Here is a 22,140-nt window from a genome sequence, read left to right on the forward strand (position 1 = left end):
CCCACTTTTTGATGGGGTTGTTTTTTTCTTGTAAATTTGTTTAAGTTCTTTGTGGATTCTGGATATTAGCCCTTTGTCAGATGTGTAGATTGCAAAAATTTTCTCCCATTCTGTAGGTTGCCTGTTCACTCTGATGGTAGTTTCTTTTGCTGGGCAGAAGCTCTTGAGTTTAATTAGATCCCATTTGTCAATTTTGGCTTTTGTTGCCATTGCTTTTGGTGTTTTAGTCATGAAGTCCTTGCCCATGCCTATGTCCTGAATGTTATTGCCTAGGTTTTCTTCTAGGGTTTTTATGGTTGTAGGTCTAACATTTAAGTCTTTAATCCATCTTGAATTAATTTTTGTATAAGGTGTAAGGAAGGGATCCAGTTTCAGCTTTCTACATATAGCTAGCCAGTTTTCCCAGCACCATTTATTAAATAGGGAATCCTTTCCTTATTTCTTGTTTTGGTTAGGTTTGTCAAAGATCAGATGGTTGTAGATGTGTGGTGTTATTTCTGAGGCCTTTGTTCTGATCCATTGATTTATATCTCTGTTTGGTTACCAATACCATGCTGTTTTGGTTACTGTAGCCTTGTAGTATAGTTTGAAGTCAGGTAGCATGATGCCTCCAGCTTTGTTCTTTTTGCTTAGGATTGCCTTGGCAGTGCGGGCTCTTTTTTGGTTCTATATGAACCAAAACTGTATTGCCTCACAGTTCGATCTCAGACTGCTGCGCTAGCAGTGAGCAAGGCTCCATGGGCGTGGGACCTGCCGAGCCAGGCGCAGAATAGTAACTCCTGGTCTGCCATTTGCTAAGACAGTTGGAAAAGCACAGTATTTGCAGGGAGTGTCCTGTTTTTCCCAGGTATAGTCTGTCATGGCTTCCCTTGGCTAGGAAAGGGAAATCCCCAGACCCCTTGTGCTTCCTGGGTGAGGCAACACCCTGCCCTGCTTCAGCTCGTCCTCCATGGGCTGCACCCACTGTCTAACCAGTCCCAATGAGATGAACCACGTACCTCAGTTGGAAATGCAGAAATCACCCATCTTCTGCGTCGATCCCGCTGGGAGCTGCAGACTGGAGCTGTTCCTATTTGGCCATCTTGGAACTCCACCCCAATTTTTTATTTTTTATTTTTTGTAGAGCCAGAGTCTCGCTATGTCCCAGGCTGGTCTCAGACTCCTGGGCTCAAGTGATCCTTCCACCTCAGCCTTCCAAAGTGCTGGGATACTGTGCCCAGTCCTGGTATGCATTTTTTAAAAATAATTTCTACTCATTTAGGTGAAACTGAGCTTCTCAGAATAGGTCAAATCCTCCAATTAAAACTCCTTGTGGCACTTTTGGCAATTGGCAGTTATAATCTGATACCCATCACATATGTAGCACATCAGTGCCAGGAACACATTAGTTACTCAAAAAAATTGGTTGAATGATTAAAGAAATAGAGTTAAGAACTTTTAGGTCTTCACGTTCTTTGGTGCTGCAAATTTTTAAACTGAACTTAGATTTCTTTCTTTTTTACTGTTCCTACATTTAATTGTTATGATTTTGTTTCAAAACTTGTGTTGTGTCTAATATCTAAAAGGATATTGTGCTAATATTACAGCTTCTTCCCAGAAATCACATCCATTTTTATAAAGGAATACAAATTAAGGCCACAACACACATATATATATGAATAAATATATATATACATTTATATATATATAATTTTTTTTTTGAGATAGGATCTGGCTCTGTTGCCCAGGCTGGAGTGCAGTGGCATGATCATGGCTCACTGCAGCCTTAACCTCCTGGGCTCAAGCAATCCTCCCGTCTCAGCTCCTGAGTAGCTAAGACTACAGGTGCATACCACCACACCTGGCTAATTTTTTTTCTTTCTTGTTTTTTTTTTCTTTTTTTCTTTTTTGTAGAGATGGGTTCTGACTAGGTCATCCAGGCTGGTCTCAGACTCCTGGGCTCCAGTGATCCTCCCATGAGATTACAGGTGTGAGCCACTGCACCCTGCCCACAAACATATATTGAAAATTAGACTTTCAGACAGTTCCATATAACTTACATTTTCCATTGTGTCATTAATTTCTTCCTCTGCGCCCTGAAGTTTGGTTAGAATAGCTGCTCTTTTTAGGTTCAGATATTTAAGTCGATCCATAACAATCTAGATTTAAAGAACAGATATTTAACTACATTGGCATCTGAATATCTCAAATACTCTGAAACAGTGGTGGGCTTATGAGCCAAGCCCACGCTCCCCCTGACTCTGGGTCGAATCCTTGCTTGCTTCTTCTGGCTTCTGGCTGTTTGCTGACAATCCTTGGTATGTCTTGGCTTGTATAGGCATCACTCCAATTTCTGCCTCTGTTCTCACAGAACCATCTTCTCCCTGTGTGTCTGAGTCTCTTCTCCTAATCTATAGGCAAAGACCTTATTTCCAAATAAGGTCACATTCACAGGTATTGGACTTCAGGGCTTCAACATATCTTTTTGAGGGACACATTTCAACTCATAACAGTCTGCCCTCTGGTCCCCAGATATTCATGTCCTTAGAGGTCTTGGTCTCTGGGACCTCTTCAGGCAAAGGGATGACTGCCATGTGAAGATGGAGGCAGATATTGGAGTTATGCTGCCATAAGTCAAGAAATGCCGGGAGCTACCAGAAGCTGGAAGAAACAAAAATAGAGCCTCCCCAAGAGACTTTGGAAGGAGCATGGCACGGCCAACACCTTAATTTTGGACTTTTAGCCTCCAGAACTGTGAGAGAATACATTTCTGTCATTTTAAGCTACCAGTTTGTGGCACTTTGTTATGGCAACCCCAAGAAATTAATGCAGACACTACATGGAAGAATCTGGAAAAATAAAACAGGCCAGCACATAGATCATGAGATGGGAGATAGTGAGATAGCCAAAATCCTGATGGTGTGTGGTAGCCTGTGATAGACTGTGTTACAATGCAACCTTCACTGATTAATTCCCTAGTTCATTCTGGGTGGAGTACACTTCCTTATTCCACTAATGTCGAGCTTCTCCATGTAGCCTGCTCTGCCAATGGAACGTGGGTGGAAGTGCAGAGTACCAGTTCCCATGGGCGCCTTCACAGGTTTGGCAAGTTCCAACCAGGCCCCTTGGAGCTTCTGCCCTCTATCTTGAGGAAAGTGTGTCCCAGGTAGTAAAAAGTGGTAGAATTCTGGCCATATTTTGAAGGAGAAGCCTGCTGTGTATGCTGGTGAATGGGATGTGGGATGTGAGAAAAAAAGTCAAGGAGAGCAGCTGGCTGGGTGATTTCTGCATTTACTGAAAAAGGAGAATGGTGGGAGAAGCACATTGGGGGCAGGGTGGTGGTGGTGAAGTTCTGTCTTGCACACTTAAATCCGAAATGAGTAGCAGACATCCAATCGGAAAAACAGCAGTTGAGCAGCCATTAAGTATACAAGTGTAGAATTCAGGGGAAAGATCTGATATAGCATCATGAATTTAAGAGATGTCAGTGGTTAGAAGATATCTAAAGCTACTGACTGAATGAAGTCTCTTAATGAGTGAGGGTAAACAGAGAAGAGCTCATGCCTTGTGAACTCTGGGGTCCTGCAACACTGCAGGTTAACGAATTAGAGTGTGAAGTGAGGTGTAATGGAACTACTGTGGTGTGGGGTCCAAGAAACCAAGGGAAGAAGGGTGCAGAAAAAAAGAAGTGATCTGTTCTGTCAAATGCTACTTCTATTATAGATTGAATTAGCTGAAGACTGAAAAATGAGCAGTGACTTTGGTCATGAGATCACAGGTGATCTTGGCAAGAGCATGTCCCAAGTGAGGAGCTTCTCCCTGAGCTGGCTCCACCACTAGCATGCACTGTTACCATGTTGCCACCAGTCAGATCAAGCCAGAAATCTGGGCATTATATTTGACTTTTCTCTCTCCCTTAATTCCCATATTAAGTTACTCACCAAGTCCTGTCAAGTAGATTTCTTAAATGTCTCTCAGATCTGTCGTTTTCTGTCCATTCCTGTGGTCACTACCCTAGGTTAGGCCACTATCTCATACCTGATTAATGGCAAAAGCCAAAACTAGTTTTCCTACACCAATTTGATTCTCCTTTCATTTTTTTTCCTTGCATGGAACGGAGTATCTTTCTTAAACAGAAATAGGATCATTTGTACTTTCTGGCTTAAAACCTTTCACTGGCTGCCTATTCCCTCATGTTGAAGTTTAAACTCCTTACTATGGTTTACAAGGTCTTTCTTGGTGCAACCCCTTCTTATTTCTAGTTTTGGCTCTATTCCACCCCTCTGGCCCCATCCTCCTACGTTCCAGTCCTATATTCAGTTCTTGCAACTCACTATGCTCTTTGTGGCCTCTGAGGCCTTGACACAGACTCTTCCCTCGGCATGGAACACTGTCTCACTTCCCTCACCTCCCCTTGTCTTCAAGGTCTAGTTCTTACTCATCCTTTAAGTTTCTATTTAAACATAGTTTCAGACAGGTGGTCCTCCTTACCAGACTAGGTTTTGTCTTTATGCTATGAACTGCTATAATACCATGCATGTGTATCCCTGACTGTAACACAAACTGCTCTCTAGAGATTTATTTTCCTCAACATATTGGATACTGCATGAGCAGAGAGATGTGTGGACCCTTCTGCCTCCTTCCTATCTTTATCCCTAGAGCCCATTATAATGCCAGACACTTATTTGACATTAAGAGATAGTTACTATATTTTTGTATTATTGAATTATTTTTGTAAAACATTTTTGGGTTCCAATTTCTCCATATCCTCACCAACACTTTTTATTATTTGTTTTGTGTTTGTTTGTTTTTACTTTGGTCATCCTAGAAGGTAAAAGGGGTTCCCATTATGGTTTTGACCTGCCTTTCCCTAATGACTAATGATGTCCAGCATCTTCTCGTGTGCTTTTGGTTACCACTGCTTTTACTTTTCTTTGAGACACCTTTTGACAGAGATTTTAAATTCGAATGTAGTTTGGATTTTAAAATGGACAGATGAATACACAGAACATCAAAATTTTAAGTGTTAAGACAGATTGTTCAAAGATAAATGGTGTTCAAATATAAATATTCTTCTGTTTATTAAAAGAAGTACAATACTCTCAATAGATTTTAAATTTTCCATGCTGTGAAGTATTCCTGCTTAACACTGCACTCACCATAAAGAGCTCCTCTGCTGGTTTATTTCCATTTAGCTCAATGAGATACTGGGGATTGTGTTCAGCCATTACTTCCTGCAGATAATAGAAAAGAAACTTTATAATACAGGATCACTAGAAAAACTGAATACAAGATCAGAATCTTCATATACTATGCAGAAATATTTAAAGTAAATTGTTTGCCTTATACATGCTATAATGTATGTTATTTTCAATGCTCAAGAGATCTTTTGTAAAAGCTCAAACTAATCTTCTCACCATGAATTTTATTCTCCTGTTTAAAAAAATCTTTTTTCTCTACTTTGATGCCTTAATGTTTTTTCCAATACAAAATGTTTTGGGGCATCTGTCTGCATATGTTCAGAGCTTTGCTATTTGGTTTCTAAACCATGGAAGCATCTGATTAAAATTTAAGTCACAGACTTTCTTCACATAGATACTAGCATCATTTAGAAGATACAACGTATTTTGATCGTTCCAAGATGGCCAAATAGGAACAGTTCCGGTCTACAGCTCCCAGCGTGATCGATGCAGAAGATGGGTGATTTCTGCATTTCCAACTGAGGTACTTGGTTCATCTCATTGGGACTGGTTGGACAGTGGGTGCAGCCCATGGAGGGCAAGCTGAAGCAGGGCAGGGCATCACTTCACCTGGGAAGCACAAGGGGTGGGGGGATTTCCCTTTCCTAGCCAAGGGAAGCTGTTTCCAAGGGTACCTGGAAAATCGGGACACTCCTGCCCTAATACTGTGCTTTTCCAACAGTCTTAGCAAATGGCATACCAGGAGATCATATCCTGTGCCTGGCTCAGAGCGCCCCATGCCCACGGAGACTTGCTCACTGCTAGAGCAGCAGTCCAAGATCCAACTGCGAGGCAGCAGCCAGGCTGGGGGAGGGGCGTCTGCCATTGCTGAGGCTTGACTAGGTAAACAAAGCAGCCAGAAGCTCAAACTGGGTGGAGCCCACCACAGCTCAAGGAGGCCTGCCTGCCTCTGTAGACTCCACCTCTGGGGGCAGGGCATAGCTGAACAAAAGGCAGCAGAAACTTGTGCAGACTTAAACGTCCCTGTCTGACAGCTTTGAAGACAGCAGTGGTTCTCCCAGCACAGAGTTTGAGCTCTGAGAACGGAGAGACTGCCTCCTCAAGTGGGTCTCTGACCCCTGAGTAGCCTAACTTGGAGACACCTCCCAGTAGGGGCACACTGACACCTCATACAGCCAAGAGCCCCTCTGAGACGAAGCTTCCAGAGGAAGGATCAGGCAGCAACATTTGCTGTTCTGCAATATTTGATGTTCTGCAGCGTTTGCTGGTGATACCCAGGCAAACAGGGTATCCATAGAGTGGACCTCCAGCAAACTCCAACAGACCTGCAGCTGAGGGTCCTAACTGTTAGAAGGAAAACTAACAAAAAGAAAAGAGTAGCATCAACATCAACAAAAAGGACATTGACACCAAAACCCCATCTGTAGGTCACCACCATCAAAGACCAAAGGTAGATAAAATCACAAAGATGGGGAGAAACCAGAGCAGAACAGCTGAAAATTCTAAAAACCAGAGCGCCTCTAATCCTCCAAAGGATTGCAGCCCCTCACCAGCAATGGAACAAACCTGGACGGAGAATGACTTTGACAAGTTGACAGAAGTAGGCTTCAGAAGGTCGGTAATAACAAACTTCTCTGAGCTAAAGGAGGATGTTCGAACCCATTGCAAGGAAGGTAAAAAACCTTGAAAAAAGATTAGAGGAATGGCTAACTAGAATAAACAGGGTAGAGAAGACCTTAAATGACATGATGGAGTTGAAAACCATGGCATGAGAACTACGTGATGCATGCACAAGCTTCAGTAGCCGATTCAATCAAGTGGAAGAAAGGGTATCAGTGACTGAAGATCAAATGAATGAAATGAAGTGAGAAGTTTAGAAAAAAAAAAGAGTAAAAAGAAATGAAAGAGCCTCCAAGAAATATGGGACTATGTGAAAAGACCAAATCTAAGTTTGATTGGTGTACCTGAAAGTGACGGGGAGAACGGACCTGAGTTGGAAAACACTCTTCAGGATATTATCCAGGAAAACTTCCCCAACCTAGCAAGGCAGGCCAACATTCAAATTCAGGAAATACAGAGAATGCTACAAAGATACTCCTTGAGAAGAGCAACCCCAAGACACATAATTGTCAGATTCACCAAGGTTAAAATGAAGGAAAAAATGTTAAAGGCAGCCAGAGAGAAAGGTCGGGTTACCCACAAAGAGAAGCCCATCACACTAACAGTGGATCTCTCGGCAGAAACTCTACAAGCCAGAAGAGAGTGGGGGCCAATATTCAACATTCTTAAAGAAAAGAATTTTCAACCCAGAATTTCATATCCAGCCAAACTAAGCTTCATAACTGAAGGAAAAATAAAATCCTTTACAGACAAGCAAATGCTGAGAGATTTCGTCACTAGCAGGCCTGCCTTACAAGAGCTCCTGAGGAAACACTAAACATGGAAAGGAACGACCGGTAACAGCGACTGAAGAAACATGCCAAATTGTAAAGACCATCAAGGCTAGGAAGAAACTGCATCAACTAACGAGCAAAATAACCAGCTAATATCGTAATGACAGGATCAAATTCACACATAACAATATTAACTTTAAACGTAAATGGGCTAAATGCTCCAATTAAAAGACACAGACTGGCAAACTGGATAAAGAGTCAAGACCCATCAGTGTGCTCTATTCAGGAAACCCATCTCACGTGCAGAGACACACACAGGCTCAAAATAAAGGGATGGAGGAAGATCTACCAAGCAAATGGAAAACAAAAAAAGGCAGGGGTTGCAATCCTAGTCTCTGATAAAACAGACTTTAAACCAACAAAGATCAAAAGACACAAAGAAGGCCATTACATAATGGTAAAGGGATGAATTCAACAAGAAGAGCTAACTATCCTAAATATATATGCACCCAATATGGGAGCACCCAGATTCATAAAGCAAGTCCTTAGTGACTTACAAAGAGACTTAGACTCCCTTGCAATAATAATGGGAGACTTTAACACCCCACTATCAACATTAGACAGATCAACGAGACAGAAAGTTAACAAGGATACTGAGGAATTGAACTCAGCTCTGCACCAAGTGGACCTAATAGACATCTACAGAACTCTCCACCCTAAATCAACAGAATATACATTCTTCTCACCACCACACCACACCTACTCCAAAATTGACCACATAGTTGGAAGTAAAGCACTCCTCAGCAAATGTAAAAGAACAGAAATTATAACTGTCTCTCAGACCACAGTGCAATCAAATTAGAACTCAGGATTAAGAAACTCACTCAAAACTGCTCAACTACATGGAAACTGAACAACCTGCTCCTGAATGACTACTGGGTAAATAATGAAATGAAGGCAGAAATAAAGATGTTCTTTGAAACCAACAAGAACAAAGACACGACATACCAGAATCTCTGGCACACATTCAAAGCAGTGTGTAGAGGGAAATTTATAGCACTACATGCCCCCAAGAGAAAGCAGGAAAGATCTAAAATTGACACCCTAACATCACAATGAAAAGAACTAGAGAAGCAAGAGCAAACACATTCAAAAGCTAGCAGAAGGCAAGAAATAACTAAGATCAGAGCAGAACGGAAGGAAATAGAGACACAAAACATCCTTCAAAAAATCAATGAATCCAGGAGCTGGTTTTTTGAAAAGATCAACAAAATTGATAGACCGCTAGCAAGACTAATAAAGAAGAAAAGAGAAAAGAATCAAATAGACACAATAAAAAATGATAAAGGGGATATCACCACCAATCCCACAGAAATAGAAACAACCATAAGAGAATACCATAAACACCTCTACACAAATAAACTAGAAAATCTAGAAGAAATGGATAAATTCCTCGACACATACACCCTTCCAAGACTAAACCAGGAAGAAGGTGAATATCTGAATAGACCAATAACAGGTTCTGAAATTGAGGCAATAATTAATAGCTTACCAGCCAAAAAAAGTCCAGGACCAGATGGATTCACAGCCGAATTCTACCAGAGGTACAAAGAGGAGCTGGTACCATTCCTTCTGAAATTATTCCAATCAATAGAAAAAGAGGGAATCCTCCCTAATTCATTTTATGAGGCCAGCATCATCCTGATACCAAAGCCTGGCAAAAAAAAGAGAATTTTAGACCAATATCCTTGGTGAACATTGATGCAAAAATCCTCAATAAAATACTGGCAAACTGAATCCAGCAGCACATCAAAAAGTTTATCCACCATGATCAAGTGGGCTTCATTCCTGGGATGCAAGGCTGGTTCAACATACACAAATCAATAAATGTAATTCAACATATAAACAGAAACAAAGACAAAAACCCACATGATTATCTCAATAGATGCAGAAAAGGCCTTTGACAAAATTCAACAACTCTTCATGCTAAAATCTCTCAATAAATTAGGTATTGATGCGATGTATCTCAAAATAATAAGAGCTATCTATGACAAACCCACAGCAAATATCATACTGAATGGACAAAAACTGGAAGCATTCCCTTTGAAAACTGGCATTCCCTTTGAAAACTGAAGACAGGGATGCCCTCTCTCACCACTCCTATTCAACATAGTGTTGGAAGTTCTGGCCAGGGAAATCAGGCAGGAGAAGGAAATAAAGGGTATTCAATTAGGAAAAGAAGAAGTCAAATTGACCCTGTTTGCAGATGACATGATTGTATACCTAGAAAACCCCATCGTCTCAGCCCAAAATCTCCTTAAGCTGATAAGCAACTTCAGCAAAGTCTCAGGATACAAAATCAATGTGCAAAAATCACAAGCATTCTTATACACCAATAACAGACAAACAGCCAAATCATGAGTGAACTCCCATTCACAATTGCTTTGAACAGAATAAAATACCTAGGAATCCAACTTATAAGGGATGTGAAGGACCTCTTCAAGGAGAACTACAAACCACTCCTCAAGGAAATAAAAGAGGATACAAACAAATGGAAGAACATTCCATGCTCATGGATAGGAAGAATCAATATCGTGAAAATGGCCATACTGCCCAAGGTAATTTATAGATTCAATGCCATCCCCATCAAGCTACCAATGACTTTCTTCACAGAATTGGAAAAAACTACTTTAAAGTTCATATGGAACCAAAAAAGAGCCCGCATTGCCAAGACAATCCTAAGCCAAAAGAACAAAGCTGGAGGCATCACCGTACATGACTTCAAACTATACTACAAGGCTACAGTAACCAAAACAGCATGGTACTGGTACCCAAACAGAGATATAGACCAGTGGAACAGAACAGAGCCCTCAGAAATAATACCACACATCTACAACTATCTGATCTTTGACAAATCTGACAAAAACAAGAAATGGGGAAAGGATTCCCTATTCAACAAATGGTGCTGGGAAAACTGGCTAGCCATATGTAGAAAGCTGAAACTGGATCCCTTCCTTACACCTTATACAAAAATCAATTCAAGATGGATTAAAGACTTAAATGTTAGACCTACAACCATAAAAACCCTAGAAGAAAACCTAGGCAATACCATTCAGGACAGAGGCATGGGCAAGGACTTCATGTCTAAAACACCAAAAGCAATGGCAACAAAAGCCAAAATTGACAAATGGGATCTAATTAAACTCAAGAGCTTCTGCCCAGCAAAAGAAACTACCATCAGAGTGAAAAGGCAACCTACAGAATGGGAGAAAATTTTCGCAACCTACTCATCTGACAAAGGGCTAATATCCAGAATCTACAATGAACTCCAACAAATTTACAAGAAAAAAACAACCCCATCAAAAAGTGGGCAAAGGATATGAACAGACACTTCTCAAAAGAAGACATTTATGCAGCCAAAAGACACATGAAAAAATGCTCATCATCACTGGTCATCAGAGAAATGCAAATCAAAACCACAATGAGATACCATCTCACACCAGTTAGAATGGTGATCATTAAAAAGTCAGGAAACAACAGGTGCTGGAGAGGACGTGGAGAAATAGGAACACTTTTACACTGTTGGTGGGACTGCAAACTAGTTCAACCATTGTGGAAGTCAGTGTTGCGATTCCTCAGGGATCTAGAACTAGAAATACCATTTGACCCAGCCATCCCATTACTGGGTATATACCCAAAGGATTATAAATCATGCTGCTATAAAGACACATGCACACGTATGTTTATAGCAGCACTATTCATAATAGCAAAGATTGGAACCAACCCAAATGTCCAACAACGATAGACTGGATTAAGAAAATGTGGTGCATATACACCATGGAATGCTATGCAGCCATAAAAAATGATGAGTTCATGTCCTTTGTAGGGACATGGATGAAACTGGAAACCATCATTCTCAGCAAACTATCACAAAGACAAAAAAGCAAACACTGCATGGTCTCACTCATAGGTGGGAATTGAACAATGACAACACATGGACACAAGAAGGGGAACATCACACACCGGGGACTGTTGTGGGGTAGGGGGAGTGGGGAGGGATAGCATTAGGAGATATACCTAATGCTAAGTGACGAGTTAATGGGTGCAGCACACCAACATGGCACATGTATACATATGTAACAAACCTGCACGTTGTGCACATGTACCCTAAAACTTAAAGTATAATAATAATAAAATTAAAAGAAAAAAAAGAAACTCACTAAAAGCCGCAGAACTACATGGAAATTGAACAACCTGCTTCTGAATGACTACTGGGTACATAACGAAATGAAGGCAGAAATAAAGATGTTCTTTGAAACCAATGAGAACAAAGACACAACATACCAGAATCTGTGGGACACGTTCAAAGCAGTGTGTAGAGGGAAATTTATAGCACTAAATGCCCACAAGAGAAAGGAGGAACGATCTAAAATCGACACCCTAACATCACAATGAAAAGAACTAGAGAAGCAAGAGCAAACAAATTCAAAAGCTAGCAGAAGGCAAGAAATAACTAAGACCAGATCAGAACTGAAGGAGATAGAGACACAAAAAAACTCTTCAAAAAAATCAATGAATCCAGAAGCTGGTTTTGTGAAAAGATCAACAAAATTGATAGGTCACTAACAAGACTAATAAAGAAGAAAAGAGAGAAGAATCAAATAGACGTAATAAAAAATGATAAATAGGGAATCCTTTCCCCATTTCTTGTTTTTGTCAGGTTTGTCAAAGATCAGATACTTGTAGATATGTGGCATTATTTCTGACGGCTCTGTTCTGTTCCATTGATCTATATCTCTGTTTTGGTACCAGTACCATGCTGTTTTGCTTACTGTAGCCTTGTAGTATAGTTTGAAGTCAGGTAGTGTGATGCCTCCAGCTTTGTTCTTTTGGCTTAGGATTGACTTGGCGATGCGGGCTCTTTTTTGGTTCCATATGAACTTTAAAGTAGTTTTTTCCAATTCTGTGAAGAAAGTCATCGGTAGCTTGATGGGGATGGCATTGAATCTGTAAACTACCTTGGGAAGGATGGCCATTTTCATGATATTGATTCTTCCTACCCGTGAGCATGGAATGTTCTTCCATTTGTTTGTATCCTCTTTTATTTCCTTGAGCAGTGGTTTGTAGTTCTCCTTGAAGAGGTCTTTCACATCCCTTGTAAGTTGGATTCCTAGGTATTTTATTCTCTTTGAAGCAATTGTGAATGGGAGTTCACTCATGATTTGGCTCTCTGTTTGTCTGTTATTGATGTATAAGAATGCTTGTGATTTTTGCACATTGATTTTGTATCCTGAGACTTTGCTGAAGTTGCTTATCAGCTTAAGGAGATTTTGGGCTGAGACAATGGGGTTTTCTAGATATACTATCATGTCAGCTGCAAACAGGGACAATTTGACTTCCTATTTAATAAATGGTGCTGGGAAAACTGGCTAGCCATATGTAGAAAGCTGAAACTGGATCCCTTCCTTACACCTTATACAAAAATCAATTCAAGATGGATTAAAGACTTAAATGTTAGACCTAAAACCATAAAAACTCTAGAAGAAAACCTAGGCATTACCATTCAGGACATAGGCATGGGCAAGGACTTCATGTCTAAAACACCAAAAGCAATAGCAACAAAAGCCAAAATTGACAAATGGGATCTAATTAAACTCAAGAGCTTCTGCACAGCAAAAGAAACTACCATCAGAGTGAACAGGCAACCTACAAAATGGGAGAAAATTTTCGCAACCTACTCATCTGACAAAGGGCTAATATCCAGAATCTACAATGAACTCCAACAAATTTACAAGAAAAAAACAAACAACCCCATCAAAAAGTGGGCGAAGGACATGAACAGACACTTCTCAAAAGAAGACATTTATGCAGCCAAAAAACACATGAAAAAATGCTCACCATCACTGGCCATCAGAGAAATGCAAATCAAAACCACAATGAGATACCATCTCACACCAGTTAGAATGGCAATCATTAAAAAGTCAGGAAACAACAGGTGCTGGAGAGGATGTGGAGAAATAGGAACACTTTTACACTGTTGGTGGGACTGTAAACTAGTTCAACCCTTGTGGAAGTCAGTGTGGCGATTCCTCAGGGATCTAGAACTAGAAATTCCATTCGACCCAGCCATCCCATTACTGGGTATATACCCAAAGGACTATAAATCATGCTGCTATAAAGACACATGCACACGTATGTTTATTGCGGCATTATTCACAATAGCAAAGACTTGGAACCAACCCAAATGTCCAACAATGATAGACTGGATTAAGAAAATGTGGCACATATACACCATGGAATACTATGCAGCCATAAAAAATGATGAGTTCACGTCCTTTGTAGGGACATGGATGAAATTGGAAATCATCATTCTCAGTAAACTATCGCAAGAACAAAAAACCAAACACCGCATATTCTCACTCATAGGTGGGAATTGAACAATGAGAACACATGGACACAGGAAGGGGAACATCACACTTCGGGGACTGTTGTGGGGTCGGGGGAGCGGGGAGGGATAGCATTGGGAGATATACCTAATGCTAGATGACGAGTTGGTGGGTGCAGCGCACCAGCATGGCACATGTATACATATGTAACTTACCTGCACATTGCACACATGTACCATAAAACCTAAAGTATAATAATAATAATAATAATAATAATAATAATAATAATAATAATAAAAGAAAAAAATGATAAAGGGGATATCACCACTGATCCCACAGAAATGCAAACTACCATCAGAGAATACTATAAATAATAGAAAATTTAGAAGAAATGGATAAATTCCTGGACATATACACCTTCCCAAGACTAAACCAGGAAGAAGCTGAATTCCTGAATAGACCAATAACAGGCTCTGAAATTGAGGCAATAATTAATAGCCTACCAACCAAAAGAAGTCCAGGACCAGAAGGATTCACAGCCGAATTCTACCAGAGGTACAAAGAGGAGCTGGTACCATTCCTTCTGAAATTATTCCAATCAATAGAAAAAGAGGGAATCCTCCCTAACTCATTTTATGAGGCCAGCCTCCTCCTGATACCAAAGCCTGTCAGAGACACAACAAAAAAAGAGAATTTTAGATCAATATCCCTGATGAACATCGATGCAAAAATCCTCAATAAAATACTGGCAAACTGAATCCAACAGCACATCAAAAAGCTTATCCACCATGATCAAGTTGGCTTCATCCCTGGGATGCAAGGCTGGTCCAACATATGCGAATCAATAAATGTAATCCATCATATAAACAGAACCAAAGACAAAAACCACATGATTATCTCAATAGATGCAGAAAAGGCCTCGAAAAAATTCAACAGCCCTTCATGCTAAAAACTCTCAATAAACTAGGTATTGATGGGATGCATCTCAAAATAATAAGAGCTATTTATGACAAACCCACAGCTCAGGAGTTCGAGATCATAATGGAGCTTACTTTTCCACTTAACATTATAACTAACCTTCCCCTATACTTTTTGTAAGATCACTGTCAATGTAACATTTTAATGGTTTTATAAGATTATATACTGTGGATATAGCATAATTTATTCAATATTCTTCTGCTGTTTGACATTTATGTATGTTACAATACTTTATTAGTTATTTTCAAGCATTTCTTTTTATGAAAGTTTTAAAAATTACTTTCTTCTTTAATAATTACAAAAATAACTTGTACTAACTGCAACCAGTGAAGGAATGCAAAAAAGTACGTAGAAACAGTTAACACGACTTCTCCCTACTCCTCCATGTTGCCCGCACAACCCAGTGGGTCTCTTTATACAACCATTCACCTCATTGATATAAATACATGCACACAAATAAATGTTCAGTAACACAGAATATGCATCCTTTGGTATATCCTGATATATTGGATATATGGGCCAGATTTGTAAAAGTAGGTGTTTTTTTCTGTTTTTGAGATGGAGTTTCACTGTCACCCAGGCTGGACTGCATGGCATTATCTTGGCTCACTGCAACCTCCACCCACTGGGTTCAAGTGAGTCTCCTGCCTCAGCCTCCTGAGTAGCTGGGATTGTAGGCACCTGCCACCATGCCTGGCTGATTTTTGTATTTTTAGTAGAGAGGCGGTTTCACCATGTTGGCCAGGCTGGTCTCGAACTCCTGACTTCAGGTGATCCACCCGTCTCCGCCTCCCAAAGTACTGGGATTACAGGCATTAGCCAACACGCCTGGCAAAAGTAGGTTTTAATATTAATACAGGTAGGTATAGCCAGTTGGTTTTCCAAAGGTGGTGGCAATTCAAAGCCCTAACCTGCAATGTATGACAAGGTTCATTTCTTCTTGCCACCACTGGCTATCTTAGCTTTCAAATTTCTGCCAAACTGAGTTAAAAAATGGAATCGGTTTATTTTACTTTTTATTCCTGTGGTGAGGTTCAGCATTCAGATATGCATCTCTGTAAACTGCCTTATCATAGCCTCTATGCATTTTTCTTTTGGATTGTTTCCTTTCTCTGACATTCACAGAAAGTTTTTAACCCTTATCTGGCATGTGGATTGCAAACATTTTACCTTTCTATGATTTATCTTTTGAATGTATTTATGGCGTCTTCAGCAAGATAAAATATTTTTATAATCAAATATATATTTTCATTACTTGTAGATTTCCTTTCCTGTTTAGATTTTTTTTTTTCTCTCTCTCTCTCTTTTTTGTAGAGACAGGGTTTCACCATGTTTTTTGCCATGTGGCCCAGGCTGGTCTTGAACTCTTGGGCTCAAGTGATCTGCCCACCTTGGCCTCTCAAAGTGTTGGGATTACAGGCATGAGCCAGCACACCTGGCCTAAATTAGATTTTCTTTATCTCAAGATTAATATTCTTCTAAATTTTCTTCTACTATTTGTTTTTATTTTTAATATAAAATCCAATATCTACTGGATTTTATTTGTGTACATCAACAATGTTGAACTCTGAGCCCTGTGTTCCTGGAAAGCAGGGATGGCTGAGAAATAAGACCCACCTCCATCCTTCCTCAAGGACTCAGATAAAGTCTGTCTCCATCTTTTCTCATGACTCAAGGATGGCTCCCTTATTTACCTGCTTCCATAAAACCCAGCTCTCTTCCATTTCTTTCAGAAGGTCCTTATTAATGAACATTCTCCTTATTGCAAGTTTGAACAAAGTCATCTCTTTATCCAGTGTATTTTGTTTTTCACAATATTGTGTGAGGTTAGATTCTACGTGTTTTCCTCTAGACCGACAACAGATATTATCAGCATTATTCACTTACCAATAAATAATCATGTTTTGAACAAGGCTTCACATCACATTGTTTTACATATAATATATATATATATTTTTTTCTTTTTTGAGACAGAGTCTTGCTCGGTCATCCAGGTTGGAGGCACAATCTCAGCTCACCGCAACCTCTGTCTCCTGGGTTCAAGTGATTCTCCTGCCTCAGCCTCCCAAGTAGCTGGGATTACAGGTGTGCACCACCATGCCCGGCTGTTTTTTGGATTTTAGTAGAGATGGGGTTTCACCATGTTGCCCAGGCTGGTCTCGAACTCCTGAGCTCAGGCAATCCACCCTCCTTGGCCTCCCAAAGAGCTAGGATCACAGGCATGAGCCACCACGCCCGGCCTGTTCTTTATTTTTTTTACCATTTCCTTAAGCTAGATTCAATCTTAAGAGTGAACTACTAAGTTGGAGAGTATCAACACTCTTAAGGAAATGGATACCTGCACCAGGAGTTGAGTTGGGATTCAGACAGGCCAAAATGGGAACATGGTGTTGGCTTAGCCCTGAAGCAGTTTGCAGAACGTATACCAGAAAGTGATGCAGCTCAATTTGCTCCTGCTTGCTTTCCTTGTATCTCTTGGAGACACACTGAACTTTAGTGGTCTTGGTCTAAAAGTGAAGTAACATCTCAGCCAGGTCAGAGGAGACTAGAATTGTAGGGTCTTACCCTTTATGGCTCTCCTCCCTCAATATATAAGGCAATTGCTTGGCTATTCAGCGAGTGTCATCTAGGCCTAAAGTCTAGGTTCTTGGCTTTGAAATTCTGCTTTGTTGCACTAGGGCAATGAATTCTTATCTATATTTTGCTGCAGGGCCTAGAAGTTTTCTACTTCTGGGTGTTTTTGTGGACAACCTTTCAAAGGATGGCCATACAAATTCATATTTGGGGTATAAGAGTTCTTTACCATATCCTTGCTAGCATTAGGAATTCTTACTACCTGTTCATCTTTTAAATTTTGATCACGGAAATGATATTTCATTACTTAGATTAGCATTTCTTTATTATCAGTGAAGCTGAACGTTTTTTCTACAGGCTTATCATTCTTCATTTTTGTTAACTGCTCATATTTGTTGTCCATTTATCTCAAGACAGAGTGAACTTACACGTTTTTAAAAAATCATTTCTATGACCTTTTAATATATCAAAGCTTTAAATCTTTCATCATAGTTAACGTGAATATTTTTCCAGTTTATTGTCTTTTAGTTTGAGTGTGGTTTTATCTATTTAATTTCTGGAAGTTGTACATTTAATGAAATTGAAGCTATCATTCTTTTTCCTTTGTATCTTGTCATTTGTGCTGATGAACATTTTTAAGTATTTACTGCTTGCCAGACTTTGGGCACTGCACTGCCCAAATGTGAGGAAGTATAACCTGGTGCTTGTTCTTAAAAAGATAACCTCTGCATTTCCCCCCCATAAATACAATTTTCTAATTTCTGAATCTGATTCTAATTTGGCTTTATTTCATACCCACTGCCGGCCACTTAAGGAGTAGTCAAGATACTTTTATTGAAGGAAGAAAGGATGTTATTGATAGTCATGTACTTCATGCTTCAGAAGCTACGTTTATAAGCCAGTGACAGGAGAGGTGGGGAGGAATAGAAGTCATACATATGAAAGCAATTAAGTGTGGTTCTCATTTTGGAGGATGGATGATGAGAATGAAAATGATCCACTCATTTATCTTTAAAATAATATAAACATTGTGAGACAGCATGAAACACATTCTTTAGTTTCTCTATCATATGGGAACAGGCAATTGGAGGACTGTGTTTTATTTGTCTTCACAGTTCTGTTGCTTAGCATAGAGTCTGGCTAAATGCGTAAGTTCAATAAATATTTGTTGACTGAATCTCCAATACAAATGATTACATTTGGTAGAGTCTTACCTGGACTTTTCACCATATAAAATATGCTTTTCACATACTTGTAATCTCAGTCATTATACTTTTAAAATACTAATTATTTTAATTAAAACCTTCCTATTACATTATATAATGGTCTTACCATGTTTACGTATAATGGGATAACCATAGACCAATCAGTGTAACAAATTCTTTAGATTGCAATTTAACTAAATGAACAATTCCTTTTAAACAAAAAGTGTACCTTAAATGTATATTTGTTTTGATAAAGCTATAACTTACAGACTGAAAGCGCTTTTATAACATAGTCTTTTAACATGAATTTCCCAACTCCCATCCATAAAGGAATTTCCTCACTGGCTTTTGAAAAATGCAGTTCATTTGTCACTTTGCAGTAACAGAGTTGCTTTTTAAGAGTGAAATAATATTGTTCTGGGAAACAGTCTTTGGGATGGAGGCCTTTTTCTGACAGCTTTCTACAAAGCTCAAGGGGAGAATCAGACAGATAATAATACATAGGGATGAAGACATGTGAAAGCTATTTAACCAGTGATGAAACACAAATATCAATATTCATTTTCAGCGATATATTTTGTTCTTACTTCTAAAGTTTGGAGAATTGTTTCCTTATAAAGCTTAACAATGTTTTCAACATTTTCCAAATAATCTTCAGGCCTCTGAACCAGATGATGAAGAATTTCAGCCACCATCTGCATTTCGGCAATAAATGCCTAAATGGAAAAGAAGAGATTTCAAATATCTTTAGGTAAATGACTATTCAGTTTACAAGCCACATTCCCCACTCCTTACACCTAGACATCACTTTGGGGTGAGAAGCAGGGGGAGGGGACGATTAGAGATTAAGGATTTTTATTTAAGAGAATGGAAGACTCCTAAGGGGTCTTCATCAGATGGAATAAAGCTTTAAATTGACCTGGATATTTACTCATTTCTGTTTGTTCCCCAATAAGTAGGGACGAGTAGGGGAAGAACATCAGATTTTCAGAGACAAAATAGAGAAATTAGATTTTCTGTGAACACCTGAGCTTGTAGTTCATCCTTTCAAGTATTTATTGAGTGTCTTCTATGCATCAGGCACTGTTCTAAGGATTTGGGATAGAACAGTGAACAAAACCAACTAACATCCTGGGCTCATAGCACTCACACACATTGCAGTTGAGGAAGGCAGCATAAACAAGTACACAAATAAATATATAACATATTAGGTGGTGGTAAGTACTAGGAAGAAAAATAAAGCAGGGTAGCATGTATGAAGAGTGGTGGGAGAAGATCTGTTTACATCAAGTGGTCATGAAAGGGTTATCTAGAGAAATGGAATTGGAGTTGAAATCTGAAGGAAATGAGGGAGAGAGAACTACCACACAAGTTTCTTTCTTTTTTTTTATTATACTTTAAGTTCTAGGGTACGTGTGTGCAACGTGCAGGTTTGTTACATATGTATACATGTGCCATGTTGGTGTGCTGCACCCATTAACTCGTCATTTACATTAGGTATATCTCCTAATGCTATCCCTCCCCCCTCGCCCCACCCCCTGACAGGCCCCGGTGTGTGATGTTCCCCTTCCTGTGTCCAAGTGTTCTCATTGTTCAATTCCCACCTATGAGTGAGAACATGTGCCACACAAGTTTCTAGAGAAAGAACATTTTAAAGTAGAGGGAACAACGTGTGTAAAAGTTCTCATCCCAGAGCCTGGCACAGGATAAGTGTTCCATATCATATTTATGATGCTAATTATTCATTCTTTCCCATTTTTATCAATGTACACACATACATATTTTACTTGAGCCATATTCTCTATATAAGCCATTTTATAACCTGTTTTAAGTATTATTTTAATAGTCAAATAATATATTAATTTCCTTGAATGTACAATTATTTAATTACTCTATAGTTGGACAACAATGTTTCAGGCTTTTCACAATTACAAATAATGTTGCAATAAGTAGCTTCACAGATAAATCTTTATATGGCTAATATTTTCTCTTAGAATAGTTCCTACAAGTAGAATTACTGGAGCAAGGTTATACATTTCAAAGTAGCTCAATACATGTCTTTTCCAAAAGAAGCTACCATTCTTCTCTCCCTAGTAGAGGGCTTTGCTAGCACACTGGCATTCATTCATTCAGCCATTACACATCTTCGTATTAAGTACCCACTATCAGGCACTGGAGACAGTCCCTGCTGCATAGAGTTTTCATTCAGTGGGGCAGACAGATAATAAGCAAGTAAAAAAAGTAACATAATTTCAGAAAGTGATAAGTTCTATAAGGAAAATAAAACAGAGCAAAGGGTTAGACTTAGGCTATCCAGCACGGAAGTTATCAGCCACATCTCCCCATTGCGCACTTGAAATGTGGCAAGTGCGATTGGAATGTGCTGTAAATGTAAAATACATACCAGATTTCAAAAACTTAGATGAAAATAGAACATGTAATTCTCAGAATGTTTATGTTGATTATAAGTTGAAATAAAATTTTTTGATATATTTAATTAAATATATTATTCAAATGACTTTCACTTGTTTATGTTGATTATAAGTTGAAATAAAATTTTTGGATATATTCAATTAAATAAAATACATTATTCAAATGACTTTTACTTGTTTCTTTTTGCTTTTAAAAAGCATGAAGCTTAAATTTTAAAAAAAAAGTCATTCTTTACAAATTACCCAGTTTCAGGTATTCTGCTGTACGTAACAGAAAATAGACTAAGAAATGCTCTAACTTCTTATTCTACCTTGCCTAGTGCTTGACACATAGTAGGTGACCAATAACTCCATCTTTATGAAATGAAGCACACTAGGTGTCAGAACATCAGAAATGTAGAGACATGTCTATGCTGACAGGAAGGCTAAACTTGACCTCAAGATTATGATCTCATAATCCTTGAAAACATGAAAGATTTTTGCTTATTTCCTCCAAACTCAATAAAAATGTAAAGAAAATGTATAGCATCTACTATTTCCTATTACCTATACCATCATTTACCTTAATTATAGCAATTTTTAAAAGTGTAGTGTATGGTAGTCACCTATTGAGATATTACCTCTTCTTCTTCTTGCTCTTCTTCCTCTTCTTCCTCTTCTCCTTTTCCGTCCTTTTGGGCTTCTTTCTTCTTTTTCCTATGGTTCTCAATGACTTCAGGATCCCACTGGTCTCTACTGTATATGTATCCTGTATTATTGTGCTGTCTTTGCCCAGAAATTCTCTGGCACAAATCATAGTCAGGACACTAAGAAACAACATTATTAAATCACTTAAAACATTTTGAATATGCTTTTAATTCCCTGTGTATTTATTGAATATATTGTACAGTACATAAACCAAAAAATTCCTTGAAAACCTGAGCAAATGCAATATTGTGACTGGCATTTTGCATCAGGTTTCATTACATGCCAAGAGAGGCTCAGACACTAAT

General features: G+C 39.0%; 1 protein-coding gene across 12 annotated transcripts in view; it reads right to left on the reverse strand.

Moving 5' to 3' along the window:
- Positions 1-22,140, reverse strand: part of AK9 (adenylate kinase 9) — a 206,821-nt gene that overhangs the window by 153,047 nt on the left and 31,634 nt on the right. For all 12 annotated transcript variants that reach the window (XR_008526344.2, XR_008526345.2, XM_063724946.1 and 9 more), the window contains 4 exons: positions 21,769-21,954; positions 19,304-19,432; positions 5,139-5,213; positions 2,040-2,138 (listed from right to left, as the gene is read on the reverse strand). Coding sequence is in view for 10 of the 12 variants with exons in the window: in XM_063724946.1 (XP_063581016.1) it covers positions 2,040-2,138; positions 5,139-5,213; positions 19,304-19,432; positions 21,769-21,954 (489 nt within the window). In the remaining 2 variants the exon portion in view is untranslated. The remainder of the gene's footprint in view (positions 1-2,039; positions 2,139-5,138; positions 5,214-19,303; positions 19,433-21,768; positions 21,955-22,140) is intronic.

This window comes from Pongo abelii, chromosome 5 (assembly GCF_028885655.2).
Source record: "Pongo abelii isolate AG06213 chromosome 5, NHGRI_mPonAbe1-v2.0_pri, whole genome shotgun sequence".
Lineage (NCBI taxonomy): Eukaryota > Metazoa > Chordata > Mammalia > Primates > Hominidae > Pongo > Pongo abelii.